At 48.2% G+C, this 16,655-nt stretch overlaps 1 protein-coding gene across 1 annotated transcript in view; it reads right to left on the reverse strand.

The window, feature by feature from the left end:
- Positions 1-16,598, reverse strand: part of PTCHD1 (patched domain containing 1) — a 34,124-nt gene extending 17,526 nt beyond the window's left edge. The window contains exons 1-2 of the mRNA XM_042810650.1: positions 16,233-16,598; positions 5,621-6,281 (exon numbers count right to left, since the gene is read on the reverse strand). Coding sequence (XP_042666584.1) covers positions 5,621-6,281; positions 16,233-16,583 — 1,012 coding nt within the window. The 5' untranslated portion in view covers positions 16,584-16,598. The remainder of the gene's footprint in view (positions 1-5,620; positions 6,282-16,232) is intronic.
- Between the last annotated feature and the right edge of the window lie 57 nt (positions 16,599-16,655).

Consider the following 16,655-nt stretch of genomic DNA (forward strand, 5'->3'; position numbering starts at 1 on the left):
CTCGCTGTACTGCTATCACACTTGACTGGCTTCACATGCAGTTTTTGCACTGCTCAAGAGAAGAGTTGTCATGACAGTGTCTAAAACACTGTTACTGTGTGTATTTTAAACCTCCTTTCCATGCCTCTGTGGCTCGTTGGTATTCAGGTTCCTCAATGGATTTAGAGCAACAGATCTGTCAGGAGGAGAACTGGATTGAGAGAGCCCAGCAGGTGAAGGAGGTGGTTCTTCTACCTGCCTGTGGGTTCAGAGCCATAGTTTGGGTGAGAAGACTGTAGTAGCCAAAGGGAGAAGGGCTGCACCAGGGGCCTTCCCCTCCAGGAGATGGCTGGGGGACTGCAGAAGATGCTTGGCTGCTCAGAGAAGCGAGGAACAAAAAAAACTGATTAGGAACATAACTGAGCAGAGCAGGATTGAATTGGGAAGGCTGAGCAGATGGAGTGACAAAAAAAAACCCACGACAGTGTGCTTCCAGGGTGTCCCTGGAGCCTTTGGCACTGCAAAATATGCAAGGGAACAGTGGAAATCACTGGGAAAACTGAAGCAGCAGCAATCTTACTGCAGGGTATTGTGGGAAACTATTTGGGAACTAAGGATGCTATTGAGGAACACTGAGAAAAGGGCTGGAGCAGTGGATACAGCTATGGCCAAGGAGAAAAAGACAAAGAAAGCTGGGGAAGAACAAAATACCCTCAGAGCAGTGCTGGGATAAGGGAAGAGAGTGCTGCACCCAGAATGAGAAGATGGGTGATATCTGCTTCGGGGGCTGCCCCAAAATGCAACTGAGATGAGGGAGAGGAGAATGGGATGAGGGGCATAGGGTGATGTCCAGATGAGAAGAGCAGATTTCCCCCAGCAGGCAGGGTTGGAGGGTTAGGTTGGCAAGAGAAGTGAGAGAGCTCAGTGCAGGGAATAAAGACAAGAGAGACTCAGTACACTTCACATTTTTATTAGCTGACAGCAGAGAAAACGGTGGAAAAATGTTATACAAAGTCAAACATTTGTGTGTCTGTTACCTTTACGTGTGGACTGAAGGGTACCTCAGGAGATGTTTCTTTCTCTTTGTAAATCTTTATATGTAACCAAAGTTGACACTTTGGTTTTATTGAATATAGCAAACACATGGGTGCTTGATAGGGGAGATAATGAATGCTTTTAGGGCTTACAAATCTGGCATATGTCACAGCTCCCTAGTGAGGCTGGTACCTTGCAAACTGATAGGGACCCTGAGCCCATCTGGCCCAGCTCTGCAGCACTTGCATTCCCCAGGGACTGCGCACTGGCTGCTCCAGTCCTTTTCTCCCTTTGACCTTTGCTGTCCAGCCTCCAGCATCTCCACGGCTCCAGTGCAAAGCCCTCAGCAAACAGTCCTGCCCCTGTGCTCCCTCCAACCCAGTATCCAGAAGCTGTAACCACACTGCAGGAGCTGCCGTGGGTGCCATGACACAGGAGCTCGGAGTGAGGGATACAGTAAGAGAGTCCCTCCCTGTTATGTTAGCTTTGGCACCAGGCTTGTTCCCCTTCAGTTTACAGAAAGCTTCAAACTCAAGCTGCTCTCCTAACTGCTAGCTGGGTTTCCCGTGCCAGTTCCACCTCAGACCCGAGGCTAAATATAAGCGTGTGGAGCCAGCCCTGTGTCTCTCCCCTATTTGGCAGTGCCTGGCACCACCAACCACTCTACAGAACTGAGCCCTGCCACCCAGCTGGTGGCGGGGAAAAGCTGTGTCCCTCCCCTGTGGGTATCCCCTTAAGGACAAAGAGCAGCGTGCAGTTTGCTTCTGAGCCCCCATGTCTAGTGTTGTGCTGCACCTGCAGGAGGTAAGAAACTCAGGCCAGAATCTCACTCAGCCAGCCCTGCTGCTTGTTCTGTGCCTTGTTTTGTGGCTTTTTTTTTTTTTTTTTGAGGAAACTGGTATTTTTATAGGATTGGCGGTTATTAAACAATATTTAATGCATAAAGGAAAACTTGCAATGAATACATTAGCATCTGTGCCAGACCAAACATCTGTAGATTTCAGTGGAACGAGCAGCAGGAAATCAGAATTTTGTTTCTGCTTTTCAGCTAGCACAACAACTTGACTATTTTCAATTCGTCTGAATTAGGAAGAATTTGTTCTTTTGGTATATAATTCTTAGGGTCAAAAGTGGACAGACTTACTGCAGCCAAGTATTCCATCTGAACCAGGCATGTGAGTACCTCTGCCTTTACACGACTCTGCTAAGTGCAGGTGGCAGCAGCTCCACGGAATCGGCAAGGCATACACTCACTCTAAATACGCCCAGATGAATGGTGGGAGCCTGCCAAGCTGATGAGAAGATCCCCACCAGACCTACTGAGCCTTCCCTGGAGAAGAGGGAGGCTGCAGGCAGCATGCAGCCTGCTGGCCTCCTTGCAGGAGAAATCCAGTACAGGCATTGGCCCTGGGTACAGGCAGGCATTGGTGCTTGCGTTACCACAACTCAATGAGTAATCTGCCTTAATTAAAGAGGAAAATAAATTAGGAGACAGTACACTGAAGGTGATTAAATCCAAAGCACAGGAGGTTTAAAGTAGTATGTTGTATTTCACAGGTGGGGAAAGCAAAAGATGTTTCTGCCTGCTCACACTGTCAGAGCTTGGGAGTGCAGCTTGCTCAGCTGTGCTAATTTCAGTACTTGTAATTGTCCCAGTGGTGCTGAAGTTAAGGACGAACACACACAGAGGCTGGCACCCTTCCCTGCAGATTGCTTGTTCTTGGAAATGGCTGGTGCTGAGGGATGCTAAGGGAAACATGATGGGTAAAAATGAGCATTACAGAGCGCACCGAACCGAGGGTTCTGTGGCCATACTGTCTAAATGATTAACACAAACTTATGACTGGACAAACAACCCGAGCTATTCCGAAAGGAATTCCTGAAAATATGAGAAAGTGGGTAATTGCAAAACATTGCCGACCATCTTCAGTGAACGTATCTTGGAACAGCACTGATGACATCAGGGTGAACTTAGCAAACAGGAGCAGTGGTGTGACATAAATGAGACGTCCAGCAAGGACAAGGGTAAACCTCGTGCTGGAACAATCGGCTGTGCAAACACGGCAGAAAGCAGCATGCATGGCTGGTGAATTACCGCATGCAACAAACCGAGTGCCAACCACTTCAGATTGCTGCAAAAAATGAATGTCATGTAGGGATATATGAACAGGAGTGCCATATGTGAGATGTGTGAAATAATCCTCTCGCTTTGCTTGGTGCTGAAAGCTGCAGCCCAAATCCTGCGCCCAGCTCCAGGCACCGCACTCCACAGAGGATGTGGAGCAGCCAAGAGCAATGAGTTTGCTGTAAGGCCAGGAAGAACCACCTGAGGGAAGCCGGGATGGAACAGAAGAGGACTGCACAACTGGGAGTGTTCCCAAATATGTCAAGAAAAAGAAAATATGTGGTTTTCCAGATGCTGTGGATGAATAAGGGCAGCTGAGCTGCAAAAGGGGAATTCGGGTTAGACGTGATGCCAATGCTGCAGAGGTGGCACAGTGAGCGACAGCGGGAAACGCTCCAAGGAGACAGAGCTGGGGAAGACGTGATGTTGTCCTGCAGCAGAGGTCAGACCATGTCTGGGGAGCCCCCTCAACTCACAGTGCTGATGGAAAGTTAAAAATCCTCAGCTGCTACAAACCAGGGAAACTTCATTAATGATTTATACTAGAAGAGGGGCCTTGCCTGAAATGTGTCCAGCGTAAGCATTTTTTCTATCTAATTTCTGCTTTTAGCCATGAGATTATGAGTAATAGCTATGGGACTACACTGTTAGCCAGAAATCCTTTAGCTTTCTAAAGGTCAGTTAATCTATGATCTAATCTGATGGTCACTGAAATTAAGTGGAAGTAGTTCAGCCAGCTATAATGGAAAGTGGTTTGTGTCTCCAGCCTTCAGCTACCTTGAGCTAAACCATCCTCTGCAAGCAAAGTGATGTATAGGAATGAAGCACATTTTGAAATTCATGATGAATCTTGTTGTTTTACTGCAGCAGAAAAAAATAACAAAAAAAAAAAAAAAAAAAAAAAGAAAGAAAAGTCATGCCTTTCCAGCTATTACTGTTTTAAAGCAGTTCTCATTAAAAACTCCCAACCTCAATGAAGCCAGGGAAGCATGTGAGATTCCCATGAACACACTGCTCTGCCCTGGCTTGCTCACAGTGAGAGCTGAGCTGTGCACCTGAAACTCACTAAGCACAACCAGATTTTTCATAATGATCTGTAATATTTAAGGATTCCAAATCTCAGTGTAGCCACTATTAGTGAACTCATGATTTGAAAGGCTGCCCTGGAAAGCAGCAGCCTTGCTCCCTGAAAAGAGGTAATATCTCATATTTCAAAGTAACCTTCCCCAGGCACTTTCCTTTCAGAGGCTGTACTTCAAACTGTTTTCCTGCTATGGCCACTCTTTCGTAGCTTACACAGACTACTTACTTTGAGAAAGAGATTTTTCTAACACATGCATAAACATAAGAACCCATAAAACAAAACAAAGATCTGGGTCAGAAAGCCTTCAACTCTGACTCCTTGTGCTGTTTCTCCTCTAGATTATGAGGCAGTTTAATTTACACAGATATCACCTGAAAACAGGAGTGACACAATGCAGCCGATGCAATGCAGCTGAACTCTCTTTGTCACCAAATACATTCTGCACATTAGCTGGTAGTGTGAGGCACTGAAGCATAGTCTTTAATTAAAGTGCAACAATACCACAGATACAGCACGGGCATGGCACAGGAACCTGGCGCTCAGTATAAAAACAGCTGTGCTGAAACGCGATGTATCACCACATGATGCAGCTAAGTCAGCAAAGGCACTCTTACTCTTGAAATCTGAAGTATTCCTGAGCACTGATTTTCAGCTGGGAAAGCTGTGATCAAATCAATGCATGTATTATTCTCCACCAATGAACAATGCTGGGAACGAGGGCACATTAAACACCTACGGCACGTGGAGCTTTTCACGCTGCTCATGAACCAAACACAAACACAAAGGCTGTGAGATCCCCAAAGCCCCTTCTGCCCCTTGGGAACCCCCTGCCTGTCTGGTTGGAGGGCAAACATCCTGAACCACTGGCACCAACACAAAGGCATGAGATTGCAGCTTGGGAGCTGCCTGTCCTCCTCCTGCCCTCCTCCCCATCCTCCAGAAAAGATCCCGCAGCACGGCAAGGGGCTGCAGCACAACGCACAAGGAGCTCCTGCCCTCCACCGCTCTGCTCTGCCAAGGAGCGAGCTCTCCATCCGCCCTTTATTTGTCAGGGCAGCCGATACGGCCAGTCCAGCAAGAGAGCCACACGCAGGTCTCCTAAAGCTGGCCACTGAAACACAGAGCAACAGCAGCAGGGCTCCTTGCACCGCGCATGGCAGCAGCACGTACTTGGTCCTCACCACCACGTGGGCACTGCGCCATACAGCAGAAACCCAGAAATAATCGCAACGTCCGGGCACGGCACAAGCTGTTTAGGAAATGAGGCGGTGCGGATTTGGCACGGGGCAGCGTTACAGGGAGCAGATACTGGGAGTCATGCAGTGCTGCTTCTCCGCCGGCTGGGAAAGGCGTCAGGGAGGCACAAACACACAAAAGAGAGAGTAGGAGATAGTTACCTAACATGACGAAGGGGATCCCCAGGAAGGTGGAATTGTATTTCCCACCAGTGAGATTGATGATCCCGGCTGCAGTCAGGGTGGCAAGGGTCACGGTCAGCAATCCCAGCAGGCCAAGCCAGGGTTTGCTGCGGACACAATCCTGCATGGAGCAGCAGAGAATGGCCAAGGTGACCACAAGGACCAAGCTTGTGATCAGGTAGCGTTCTGACACCCTGCTCGTCTTCTGGAAATCCTCCTTCAGCGAAGAAGAAGTAAAAGGATACATTTTGACTTTCCTGTTGGATTTCTGGAAAAGTTCAACAGTGTCACAAAAAATGGATTCCCACTTTTCTGCCACCATGTCATTCAAGGAGTTGATTGCCTGCAAGTAGTAGGTGAGCTGAATGGCTTCTGCAGACTTCACCCGGTCTTTGCTGTGCACAGTAACCCCACCAAGTTGATGCCCATTATACACTTCCCTGCCATCCTTTAAGTGAGTAATCGGATAAGTGATTGCAAAATTAGTTCGATTAGAAGAACGAGCAGCCTTTAATTCCTCCAGCACATGCACTATGTCGTCCACTATGCATGTCTTGTCATTGTTCAGGATACATATATGGGCAAACGTGTAATTGAAACCAGGTCTTTGCACTTGGATCCTGGTCACAGCAGAGTGCAACTACAAGGGAAAGAGAAATCACAGACGTTATTCATCAGTTCATCCCGCTCGGCAGCAGCCAGAGCAAAACAGCGGCTCGCAGCCTCCGTCCCTCTCCTATTCCAGCCAGACAAGAGCAGCGAGCGTTCTGGTGGCTGCGGTACTCACAGCAAACTCAGCACAAAAAAGAAGCATGCATTAAAATAGCAGCATCACTCTCCTGCGTCCCTTGCTGGTATCGTGGGCAGGTAGGATGGCAGGGACAGCCTGGCTGGCACAGGGGATGTCGTCACGCTGGTGACCCCCAGGCTGCGGGAGGAAGCTGGGATGCAGCCCGCAGAGGAGGGCCAGGATCATCAGCACCTGGAGCTGGCACTGGTTAAGCCATCCACTTTTTGTCTCCAGCTCGACCCCATCAATCCCTCTGCCTACCCGAGAGCAAGAAGTCACAGAACAGTCACCACTGTTCTCCTCTCTGTTTATCAGAGGAAGCCTTCATTTTAGAGCCTGTGGGCTATCCCTGCTTATTGTTTGCTTTCGGGCAGCTTTTAATGCAGCCCTCCTTTAAAAGTCGCTTTGCATCCTGCTGAAATTTTCCATGAGCTCTGATCCAAAGCACATTCAGTTATTTTGGAGCATCGAAAGGGCAGAAAGATTATGCTCTCTTCTGACAAAGTACAGAAAAATCGTACAACCCCTTCTAAATCCATTTTAATTAATGCAGAAGAAACATGACATCTAAAAGACATTAAGGGAAGAGCGCTAACAAGTGGGGTTGCAGTATTTTTCAGTAGTAGAGCACTGAGCTTGCTAATGTAAGGAGTCTCAGCAAAGTACAAGCTGGTTTGGGGGTATTTTCCTTATGAAATACCTTGAATCATTACTGTCACCATGCAACTCTTGATGTGCTGTGTTCACTGTGCAAAGGACACCAATACCTCCCATAAGGGTGCTGCCAAGGCCAGGACCACCTCTCCTCCCACCAAGTTGAGCCCCAGTGGCTGAGTGTCCTCTGCTGTCCTGCAGTGGGTGTGGGGACATCTGAACCTCAATGCTGGGACCCCCACACATCACTGCTTCTGCTGTCCAGTGCTGGCATCACCTGAGGCTGCCAGCCCACATTCAGCTTGTCTCTAGAGAGGGGAATGGCCACTTTCTGCCTTAAGATTTTGAGCAAGACAAAAAGGATGGGCTAAGGGGACACAATTTCTTGTTTTGTAACCGCATACAGTTTCCCAAGGAGGACAGTAGGTTGCTGCACCCAGTAGAGGCTGGGATTAAGTGACATCTAATGGAACTAGTTTTTTCTGAAGAGAAATGCTGATTATAAAGCAGCAGATAGCACATGGCACAGCAGCACAGCTCATATACTTGTCTGGTGACAACAGATGACACGTCTAATACTCAGGGCTAAAATCCTGTAGAACTCAAATGGTTGTAGAGACATTTCTGTGCCATTTCAGACCTATTTGCAGAAAAATAAAACCAATGCCATTTGGATGATACTATCAATCTGATTATTTTACAGTTACATTGTACTGTCTGTGATGGAGTATAAATTTAATCAAGCCACCTCCATTCCTCAGGTTGATATGATGTTATATCTGCAAAAATACAAAGTTCTTATAATCTCAGCGTTTCTCCAGCAGTTTGGAGGTGTGTTTTTTACACACTTGAGCAGTTTTTATTTTCTACACAAGAACAGTTCAGTACTGACATTAGAAAGACAGATTTGAGAAATGAACCGAACTAATGAACCTTTTCATGGCACTGGGAGAACACAGGACCTTATCATGGTGAGAAAGAAATTCTCCATCTTGGTGGGAGAACAAGTAACTTTCTGTGTGACAGATTAGGGGTTCTTGCACAACCTATCTTCTAAAACCATAATAAAGAGATTTGCAAGAAAGTGCCAGAGAAATGATCCTGCATTGGGAATTCTTCCCATCTTTCCTGCTTGCTTTTGAAAAGTTCTTCAAGAGCTGTTTTAGAGCATTGAATTCAAAGGTATGGTTGGGGAAAATGCTCTCTGGCTTACTGAATCAAAGACAGACATCTGATTTTAATTTGTTTACAATGGCAGTTGCTGTATGTATTTCATTGACAACAGTTGTAAAGCCAGATGTCATATAGAGAAGTGCAGCTGAGGACAACTAGGAGCAACAAAAGGAATTTACTGCTCGTACTGGATTAACAGTACAACTACTTCAGAAAGGATCCATCAAGTCACACAAAACAGAGAAAGGGAACTGTCACACAGTTTTCAAACAGTGTGTGCTGCTATTTACCTACCCTTCCTCCCTGCTGCATTTGCTTCCTTTTACATCTGAACCACTTTCTTTTAATATTTAGGTTATAAAATAAATTCAGCTGTCACAGCTGCTGTAACATCTTCGATGGAAGGCTGAATACTTGTTGCTCCTTGGGCACAATGATTTTGGGCTCAGGGCCCCACACTGCTCCTATCCTGACACAGCAACAGGGCAGCCAGAAGCCTGGGTCTGCCAGCAGCAGTAGGATGGATTGCCCTGATAGAAACAACGTCATCATGCTCAGCTCTGAACAGCAGGGAACTATATCCTAAATAAATCCACCAGATTCTCATTTACCCAACTGTTTTCTTATCCTTGCTGATCCTATTAGTAGAGATGGAGAGCTAAAAGAATATCAAAGGCTGCCTGAATAGCTTTCCTTGAAGGGAGACACGTACTGCTTGCTCATCACTCACAGACCGTTTGGTTAGCAAGCAATGCAAGTGACCTGGGAGGCAGCTCTCCTCCTGGGAATGCTGCTGGAGTGCTGCAGCACGAGGGCTGTGCAGCACTGCTGGAGCTTGCTGGCCACGGCCTCACGCGCTGCTTTTGGCTGAAAGTGCTCAGTCATACAATCATAGACTCATATAGTCATAGAATGGTTTGAGTTGGAAGGGACATTTAAAGGTCAACTCCCCTGCAATGAACAGGGACACCTACAGCTAGGTCAGGGAGCTCAGAGCCCTTTTCAGCCTTACCTTGAGTGTTTCCAGGTACAGAACATCCACCACCTCTCTGGGTAAGCTGTGCCAGTACTTCACTACCCTTATTGTAAAAAACTTTATCCTTACATCCAGTCTAAATCTCTCAGCAGAACAACTTATATCCCTCTCTCTCCATGTTTCAACAGAAACACCTTTGTCCTGGCCTTTAAGCCCCATGCTTGCTGATCTGCTCACTTCAAATGGAGTAAAGGTGGCTCCAACAGGGAGACAAATCCCCCCCTGCAAGCAGCAGCAGGTGAGGCTTGTGGGCCTGGTGGGGTGCCAGGATACTGCTTTTTCTCCTCAGTCCATGAAGAAGATCCAAGGAGCCACATGAAGGGAAGAGGAAGACCTCTAGCTCCACCACTTTGCATAGAAGTCCTTTTTGTAATGCAGAAGCAAGCGTCTGCTGCCAGGGTTTGATGGCTTGCTCAGACTATAAGAACCTTCCTACAAGACACAGATCCTGTCACAGCAGGGAGGGCTCAGAAACTGCCGATTCACCTGCAAAATGCTCTGATCCCAGAAACCCTCTATGGCTATGTTTTGCCATCTGCTAGCCTAATGAAAGCCCATGAAGGCCCAGCTCCTCATCTGTGCAGTCCAGGGTGGCAGGGACTATCAGAGGGTTCACCACAGACCTCCACGCAGCCTGCATGGAGACTGTGGGTGAGACCTGTAAATGTGTCAGCTTCATCAAGCTCCCACTTCACAGAATCATAGAATGGCTTAGATTGGAAGGGACTCCAAAGCCACCCAGCCCCAACCCCTGCCGTGGGCAGGGCTGCTGCCCACCAGCTCAGCTGCCCAGGGCCCCATCCAACCTGGCCTTGAGCACCTCCAGGGATGGGCACCACAGCTTCTCTGGGCAGCTGTGCCAGCTCCCTACTACTCTGTTTCTCATTCCATTTCTCACTTGTGGAAGGACAGCCTGACCCTGGGAGCTGAGTCTGCCACCAGCTGCAGCATGAAGGGTACACATAGCTAGCCTGTGCTTGTCATACAGCCTGTGAGAAGGTTTGTCTGGCTTTTCTGTGGAGCAGTGCTGTGCAGTGTTTTATAGGTGATATTACTCATCATAAGGACCTGAACACGCTTTGTTACTTGACATATAGTTGATGAATGGCCAACTAGATAAAACTAGTGAGATATACGTATGTCTTCCCCTATTGCAAATGAGCTGGCACACGGAGTCATGTTTTACTCATGGGAGTAAGATCTTTGCCATGCCGTATTACATTGCCTTTGCTAACATTTGATTCCTTCAGTCTTTGTCTGATGGTTAAAACTAAATACGAGCTTCACCTTTTTCGGTGTTGCCAACTTATTATTTTTTTTTGTCATTTTTACCAAATCTGTGGTTTCCTAGAGCATCAGTGGCTCCTGAAGTGGTGTTTTTCAAGAACCTCAGTTTTCACTGATCACATGGTGTGGACGAAGGCCTGAGATGGCTCAGAAATAAAGTAACGAGTGAACTCATTATGTATTACTACTTAAAATCCCAGCTCTGATTTGAGCTCTGAACTGCTTTCTGGTTTGAAACAGTGGTTCTCTATACAGGCTTCACTCTCATGCAAAGCTGGCTCACTCTTGATAATTTTTATGGGGTACTTGTGCCAAGGAAAATGAAGAGAGGAAAAAACTTTTCTTGGACTGCCATAAATTTCATCACTTTCTCTACTATCTCAGTAATCTTTGTCATGTCCTACCTTTGCAGAGTGCTTTTTTATTCACTTTGAGAGGCCGCCTCAGTGAAAAAGCAAAAGGTTTACATGAGAGAAAAGACTGACAGAGCTTTACAGAAGACAAAACTGTGCAGACACAGGCAGAATTAAACTACTAGGAACGTATTTTAACCAGAAGGAAATGTGGACAGGGAAGGCAAGGAACTTCTAAGAAGGGCCAGGCCTCGGGGCCAGCCTGGGCACTTGGGTCCAGTGATATCTGTCAACAAATTCATGGCCTTCAGCAATTAAATCAGGGCTTCAGAGGTTGCTGGTGCCAGCAACCTCCTAACCAAGGATGGGGGCTGCATGCACTGCCAAGGGAATAGGCTTGCTGATCCTAACAGCTTGAAGAACACATCAGAAATTGTAGCTGGACTCCTTTTCCAGCAGTCTTACCATCAGATTTCCTGTAAATATGCTAAGATAATAATTACGGAAGTGATGTATTTTTACAACTAATTTTCTAGCTGCCTAAAACACTTGGATTGTATCTTCTCCAAACAATCTTCATGTAATTAAAATCTAAAATTGTTCAAAGCACAAAGCATCAACTGAGGGGCAACTGCTGTTGCTCAAATGTGTATGCTGGCAGATACACGTATATGTACATATTCCTGACTATCCACTTGGTAATTGCGAGCGAAGACATTTCTACTCTGAAGTGGAGAAGCTTTCCTAATGAATGTGATCTTAATTCTGATCAGCAGCATGGCAAGTTTACCTGGATTTGTTTCACTAAGAGGAATTCTTTAGACTGCTACTGGAGGCTGTGACAAGTGAGCAGCACAAGTGGGCTCCTTACGTGGAGCCTGGCCACGGGCTCTGAAATCCACTTCTCATTGTTTGGCACGGAGAGGAAGACTTCACTCTTGCTGCTGATCACACATCAGCTTGTCTTCTCTCTGTCCTTGCAGCACCTCTTGGGGGGCAGATGATGCAGTGGCCCACCCTCACGAAGGGCTCCTCAGCTGAGGTATGGCAGATGGCTCTTACTTCATGTTCATCAATGTATCTGCTCCTGATTCTCTGCCTGAGCAGGAGTGAGGGGGTTGTCCTACACACCCCAACGTCAAGGCTGTTTTTCAGGTCACTTAGTCAGGAATCCTCTGCATGGTCACATTAGCCAGCTGCACTCCTGCAACACCACTTGGACACCAGTGGGCAGGCCTTGGTGTCCACGTTGTGTGGCATCCCTGACCCCTGGGCCCTCCTCTGGAGCATGACATCCCCCCAAGAGGTTCTGTCCCCTCAAGCACTGTGCCACAGGAGGCAGAACCTGGCGTGATGACCACATGTCTGGCGGCTGCCCGTCTGCAGCATGCTGCTGGCCGTCCTTCTTCCCTGGCTGCGCCCAGATCTCACCTGTGTATCTTAATTCTCATCTGTTTTCGCATAAGATACGTTTTAGCCCTGCAGCATTGTGCTGCTATGACAACAGGCTTGCACTTCTGCTGCTTTCACACCCTTGTTTTTCTTGTATTAGGACTCTTCCCCTCATCTTACAGCCTTGCTCTGAAGACATGACTTCATCCTTTAATTTTTGTGGCAGAATTCATTATTTGTTCTGCTGGCAATTCCTTTAGAAGCGCCGTTAGCGCGGGAGCTATGCAGAGAAGGTGGAGACTACTTATCCATTGCTAGATCTGCAGCTGGCTGTCTGCATCCAAGCATTCAGAAGTAGCGAAGTTTTGAAATGCAGGGTTGGGTGCTTACGCTAGTCAGAGCTGCACCAGACCCAACCCTCAGTTCTGCTACAGCCAGCACTGAAACAATAGCTTCAGCATGCCATGTTGGTACTGAAAACAATTAGAGATAACACAAACATGGGAACATAAACATAGCTGTTTCCTCCACGAGTTTCCTCACACACAGAAAATAAATGGGGAAATCCGGGCAGGCTGTGGACAGAGTGTGCAGGCACACATGGGCACAGACACAGCAATTAAGGGCAGAGGGAGGAAAAGAAATCCAAACAAGTATGAGGTCTGCAAAAATTTAGAGTTCAGCTGTCTTGTTTTGCAACAATCACAAGTTATGCAGCACTTAAATAAATGTGTCCTTGTACGTGAATGTCTAATTTCAGTATTCACTTGCATGTGCCACTAGGTATTTAACCAGCTAACTATACCCACTGATGGCCAGTTCATAGGAAAGAGGCAATAACCAGAGTCTGAAACTCTGTAGTCAGGACAGGTTTCTTTAAGAAATAAACCTTCATCTACAGACTTTCATACAGGCAAACTGTAAATACAATCCCTTTCAGTATGGAATGTCACATTTTCATTTCCTTTTCATCTGTGCATCTTAAATAGAGTCACTGGCAAAAAAAAAAAAAAAAAAAGAAAAGTACTGTGTTAATGTAATGAACAATAATAAAAGTGGAAGACAGGATATTCTGGAAAAAAAAAAGGAAGCTTTCATAAGAAAACTAAATTAGATTGTAGAATAATGCAGTTAACTCACTGTAAATATGGAGGAATGAAGAGGCTCAAAACGATGGGTGTCTCAAATCCTGACTTAGTCAGGATGTACTTTCAAGGGTTCAAAACACCTGGTTAGGTCCGCATTTCCTGCGAGCCTGCATGTCCTGAACCTGCCAAGTTTCTAGCTGCAAGTAGAATTAAGGCAATGACCTGGTAGGGGGCTGCTCTTTGACTCTTTTCAGACTGGATTCTAGGCTTCTATGAGTTGTACTGAAACGATACAATCTTCCGAACTTCTGCAGGACGATGCACACCAAAAATCCAAATTATTTTTGTTTCTCCAAATACTTGGAAATACAGGGATAAGCACTTCTTCAGTTGGGTATCAGTGCTTCCAATCTTTCTTTCTTTTGACAGAGTGAAATCTTGAAGAAGAAAGAGGCCCTACACACTGACAGCTAGTACCTTGTGCCCAGCTGTAGAGCACTATTTCATCACTTCCCTCTAGTATCTCTCAGCTTCAGGATCATCTCTTGTCCACCAAGACTCTCCAGAGGCTTTAGTTGGATTATCTGTTCAATGCCCCTGTCTCTCTTCTACAGACGACCACACCACCTGGAAACACGATGGATGGCAGGCACAAAAACAGTTCAAGCATTTATGGGGAGAGTTATGGGAATTATGGATGGACATTTACCCAATTTAATCAAAGCTATTACAAGAAGGCAGTCACATGTTTCCCTGCTAATGAGAGCAGAGTCTTGCACGGAGCCGCTAGCACACCCAAGGAGGCCAACTGGCACACACGGGCTGTCAGCTCCAGTTTGGGGCACATGCCTGGGGTTTGGGTACGGGGCTGGTCCCTTCACCACCACAGCCAACCAGCTGGCAGGGTGCTGCGTAGCTGTGGCACCTGGAGCTTCTTGGGCTGAAGCATGCCTGTCAGAACTGCACTGCGCTAACCACAGCACTTCAGAGAAGCCACCGAAGAACTTACCACAATAATGAATGAATTAATTAGGGTATTATAGTGACTAACTTTTGACAGTACCACTAAGTTTCAGCTGTTCAGACCCCAAAACTTCATATCCTTTTACCAAGGGGATGATAATGGAAGCTCACTTCTTTCTCTGCCGCAGACAGAGAACATCTCTTTCCCCTCCATGAGACCAGGGCAGCAATAGCAGCGCTAGGCACTCCCTGCCTGGCAAGGGAGCCCAGAAAAGCTCTTCCTTGGGAAGGCAACGCTCCCCCAGGAAAGGGGAGGTGAGCAGTGTAATACCACTTACAGGTGGGATGACACTGATGCGCAGCATCTAGAGGGGCATGGCTTTGCCCTGGGGCCTGAGGGAATTTTTTTAGATGGTTTTGCTCCCTTCTGCCCCCCACATATGGATACGTGTGTAGGAGAGCTTTGATGGCCCCTCTCTCTCTGCCTCCTCCTCTTGGTGAGCCTTGCTGACACAGAACGATATGGCCCTGCGTCGCAGCCGGCACGGTGACATGGGGAGCCAGGAGCTCTCTTTCCCGGATGGCTGTGCTGACCTGCTGGGCACCTCAGGCTGCACCAGACAAAAAACACAACTGGGACAAGTGATGGGATTTTTTCTGCAGAAGGCAAGCTGGGATTAATTAGATAAGTAAGGAGTTGGAAATAATGCATCAAAGATGCCTGACAATGTCAGATTAACGGTATGAGTAAACAGGCAAACAGCAATGGTGTTCATTATCTCACCAAATAAGAAATAATCATTCTGTTGGCAAATTCTGTCTGTTAAAAAATGAGGCAGCGTTAAATGCTGACAACTTTCTAAGTTATGGCTCTTTGGCTGATATGATAAATCTGACGCAGAAGTTTGCTCGTGGAGAGCTTCAGCGTAGCATTTATTTGTGTGCCACTGTGCTATCGATAGAACCACAGATCTCCAGAGAAAGCAGCAGCGCAGAGAAAAAAAATCCATTGCCATCATTACCTTATGACTGAGTAACTGTGTGCGCTGGATGCGGATGCAATCCACGGCACAAGGAAATGAAGGAATGAAAACCGCCTCTGGAGTTTTCTCACTCGGCGGTGACATACATTTCTGTGGCTGCACTCGGCAGCGCGGTGTGTCCAGCGCTACTGGGCAATACAGAGAAAAAAGGAAACGGAGCACACGGAGGGGCACTGCACTATAGCTCTTTACATGGCTACAGTTGGAATAAAACACCCACGAGCCCACTGTAACAGTTATTGCCGTGCTTAGCGAGGGGCGCATCTCCCCAAAGTGCCTACACGCGCTATCTGCACCGATGTTCTCGCTAGGGAAGGGACACTCCCCGGAGCCGCTGAACAGAATTTACCCTGGTTCTGCGCGGTGTGATAGCCCGACACAGGGGAGACAAGCGGTACCGAGCCCCCGGGCTTTCCATACACCGTACAGCAACAGAGCGGACGCGGGGGTGAGCCTGCCACACCTCTGGGCTATGCGCACCACCCGAGCCCTGCCCGGTGAGCTCGACCCTCCCCGGCACACATTCGCTCCCGTCCTCCCCGCTCCGACACCGCGGCGCAGCGCTCCCGCACGCGCTGCGGGAACGTCCCGCTCCGCGCCGCGGGCAGATAGATGCTGTCAGCGCTCGCTGTGGGAGATGGCTCGGTGCTGCCCTTCGCCGTGTTCCCAGCCGCTCGCTGAGTCGGAGTTTCCCGAGCCGCCCCAACTCGGATAAAACACACGCGAGCGCAGGGAAGGAGCGCGGGGCCGGCCGTGCGGTGCCCCCTGCGCGCTTCCCAACTGTTGCGGGAGGCGGCGGGGGCCGCGGTTACCTTGAGGATGAGATCGGTGTGGTGCTGGTCCAGCATGTTGGCCTTGCGGAAGGAGGTGATGATCACCCGGCCGTAGCGCCCCGGCGTCTGCAGGTCGGAGTAGAGCCGGTGCTTGGAGCGGTTCACCGGGAAAAGGCTGTCCACCAGGTTCCGCTCGATCTTGGCCAGGCTGTGGGTGGGGGCCAGGAGGTGCTCCACGCTCTCCTCCACCTGGTAGCGGCTGAAGCTGGCGCCCAGCAGGATGGAGATGAGCACGGGCGCCGAAGCAAAGAACACCGGGTGGCTGGCGACGAAGTGGCCGAGCCGGGAGAAGGACGTCCCCAGCCCCCTGTGCAAGACCTGCCGCAACATCCTAGTGCGGAGGGCGCGCAGGAGGGCGAGCGCCGCGCCGGGGCCCCCGCGGCTCCCCCACGGCCCCCGCAA

Source organism: Centrocercus urophasianus, unplaced genomic scaffold (genome assembly GCF_019232065.1).
Source record: "Centrocercus urophasianus isolate 14NV4802_14NV808 unplaced genomic scaffold, USGS_Curo_1.0 seq_12, whole genome shotgun sequence".
NCBI lineage: Eukaryota > Metazoa > Chordata > Aves > Galliformes > Phasianidae > Centrocercus > Centrocercus urophasianus.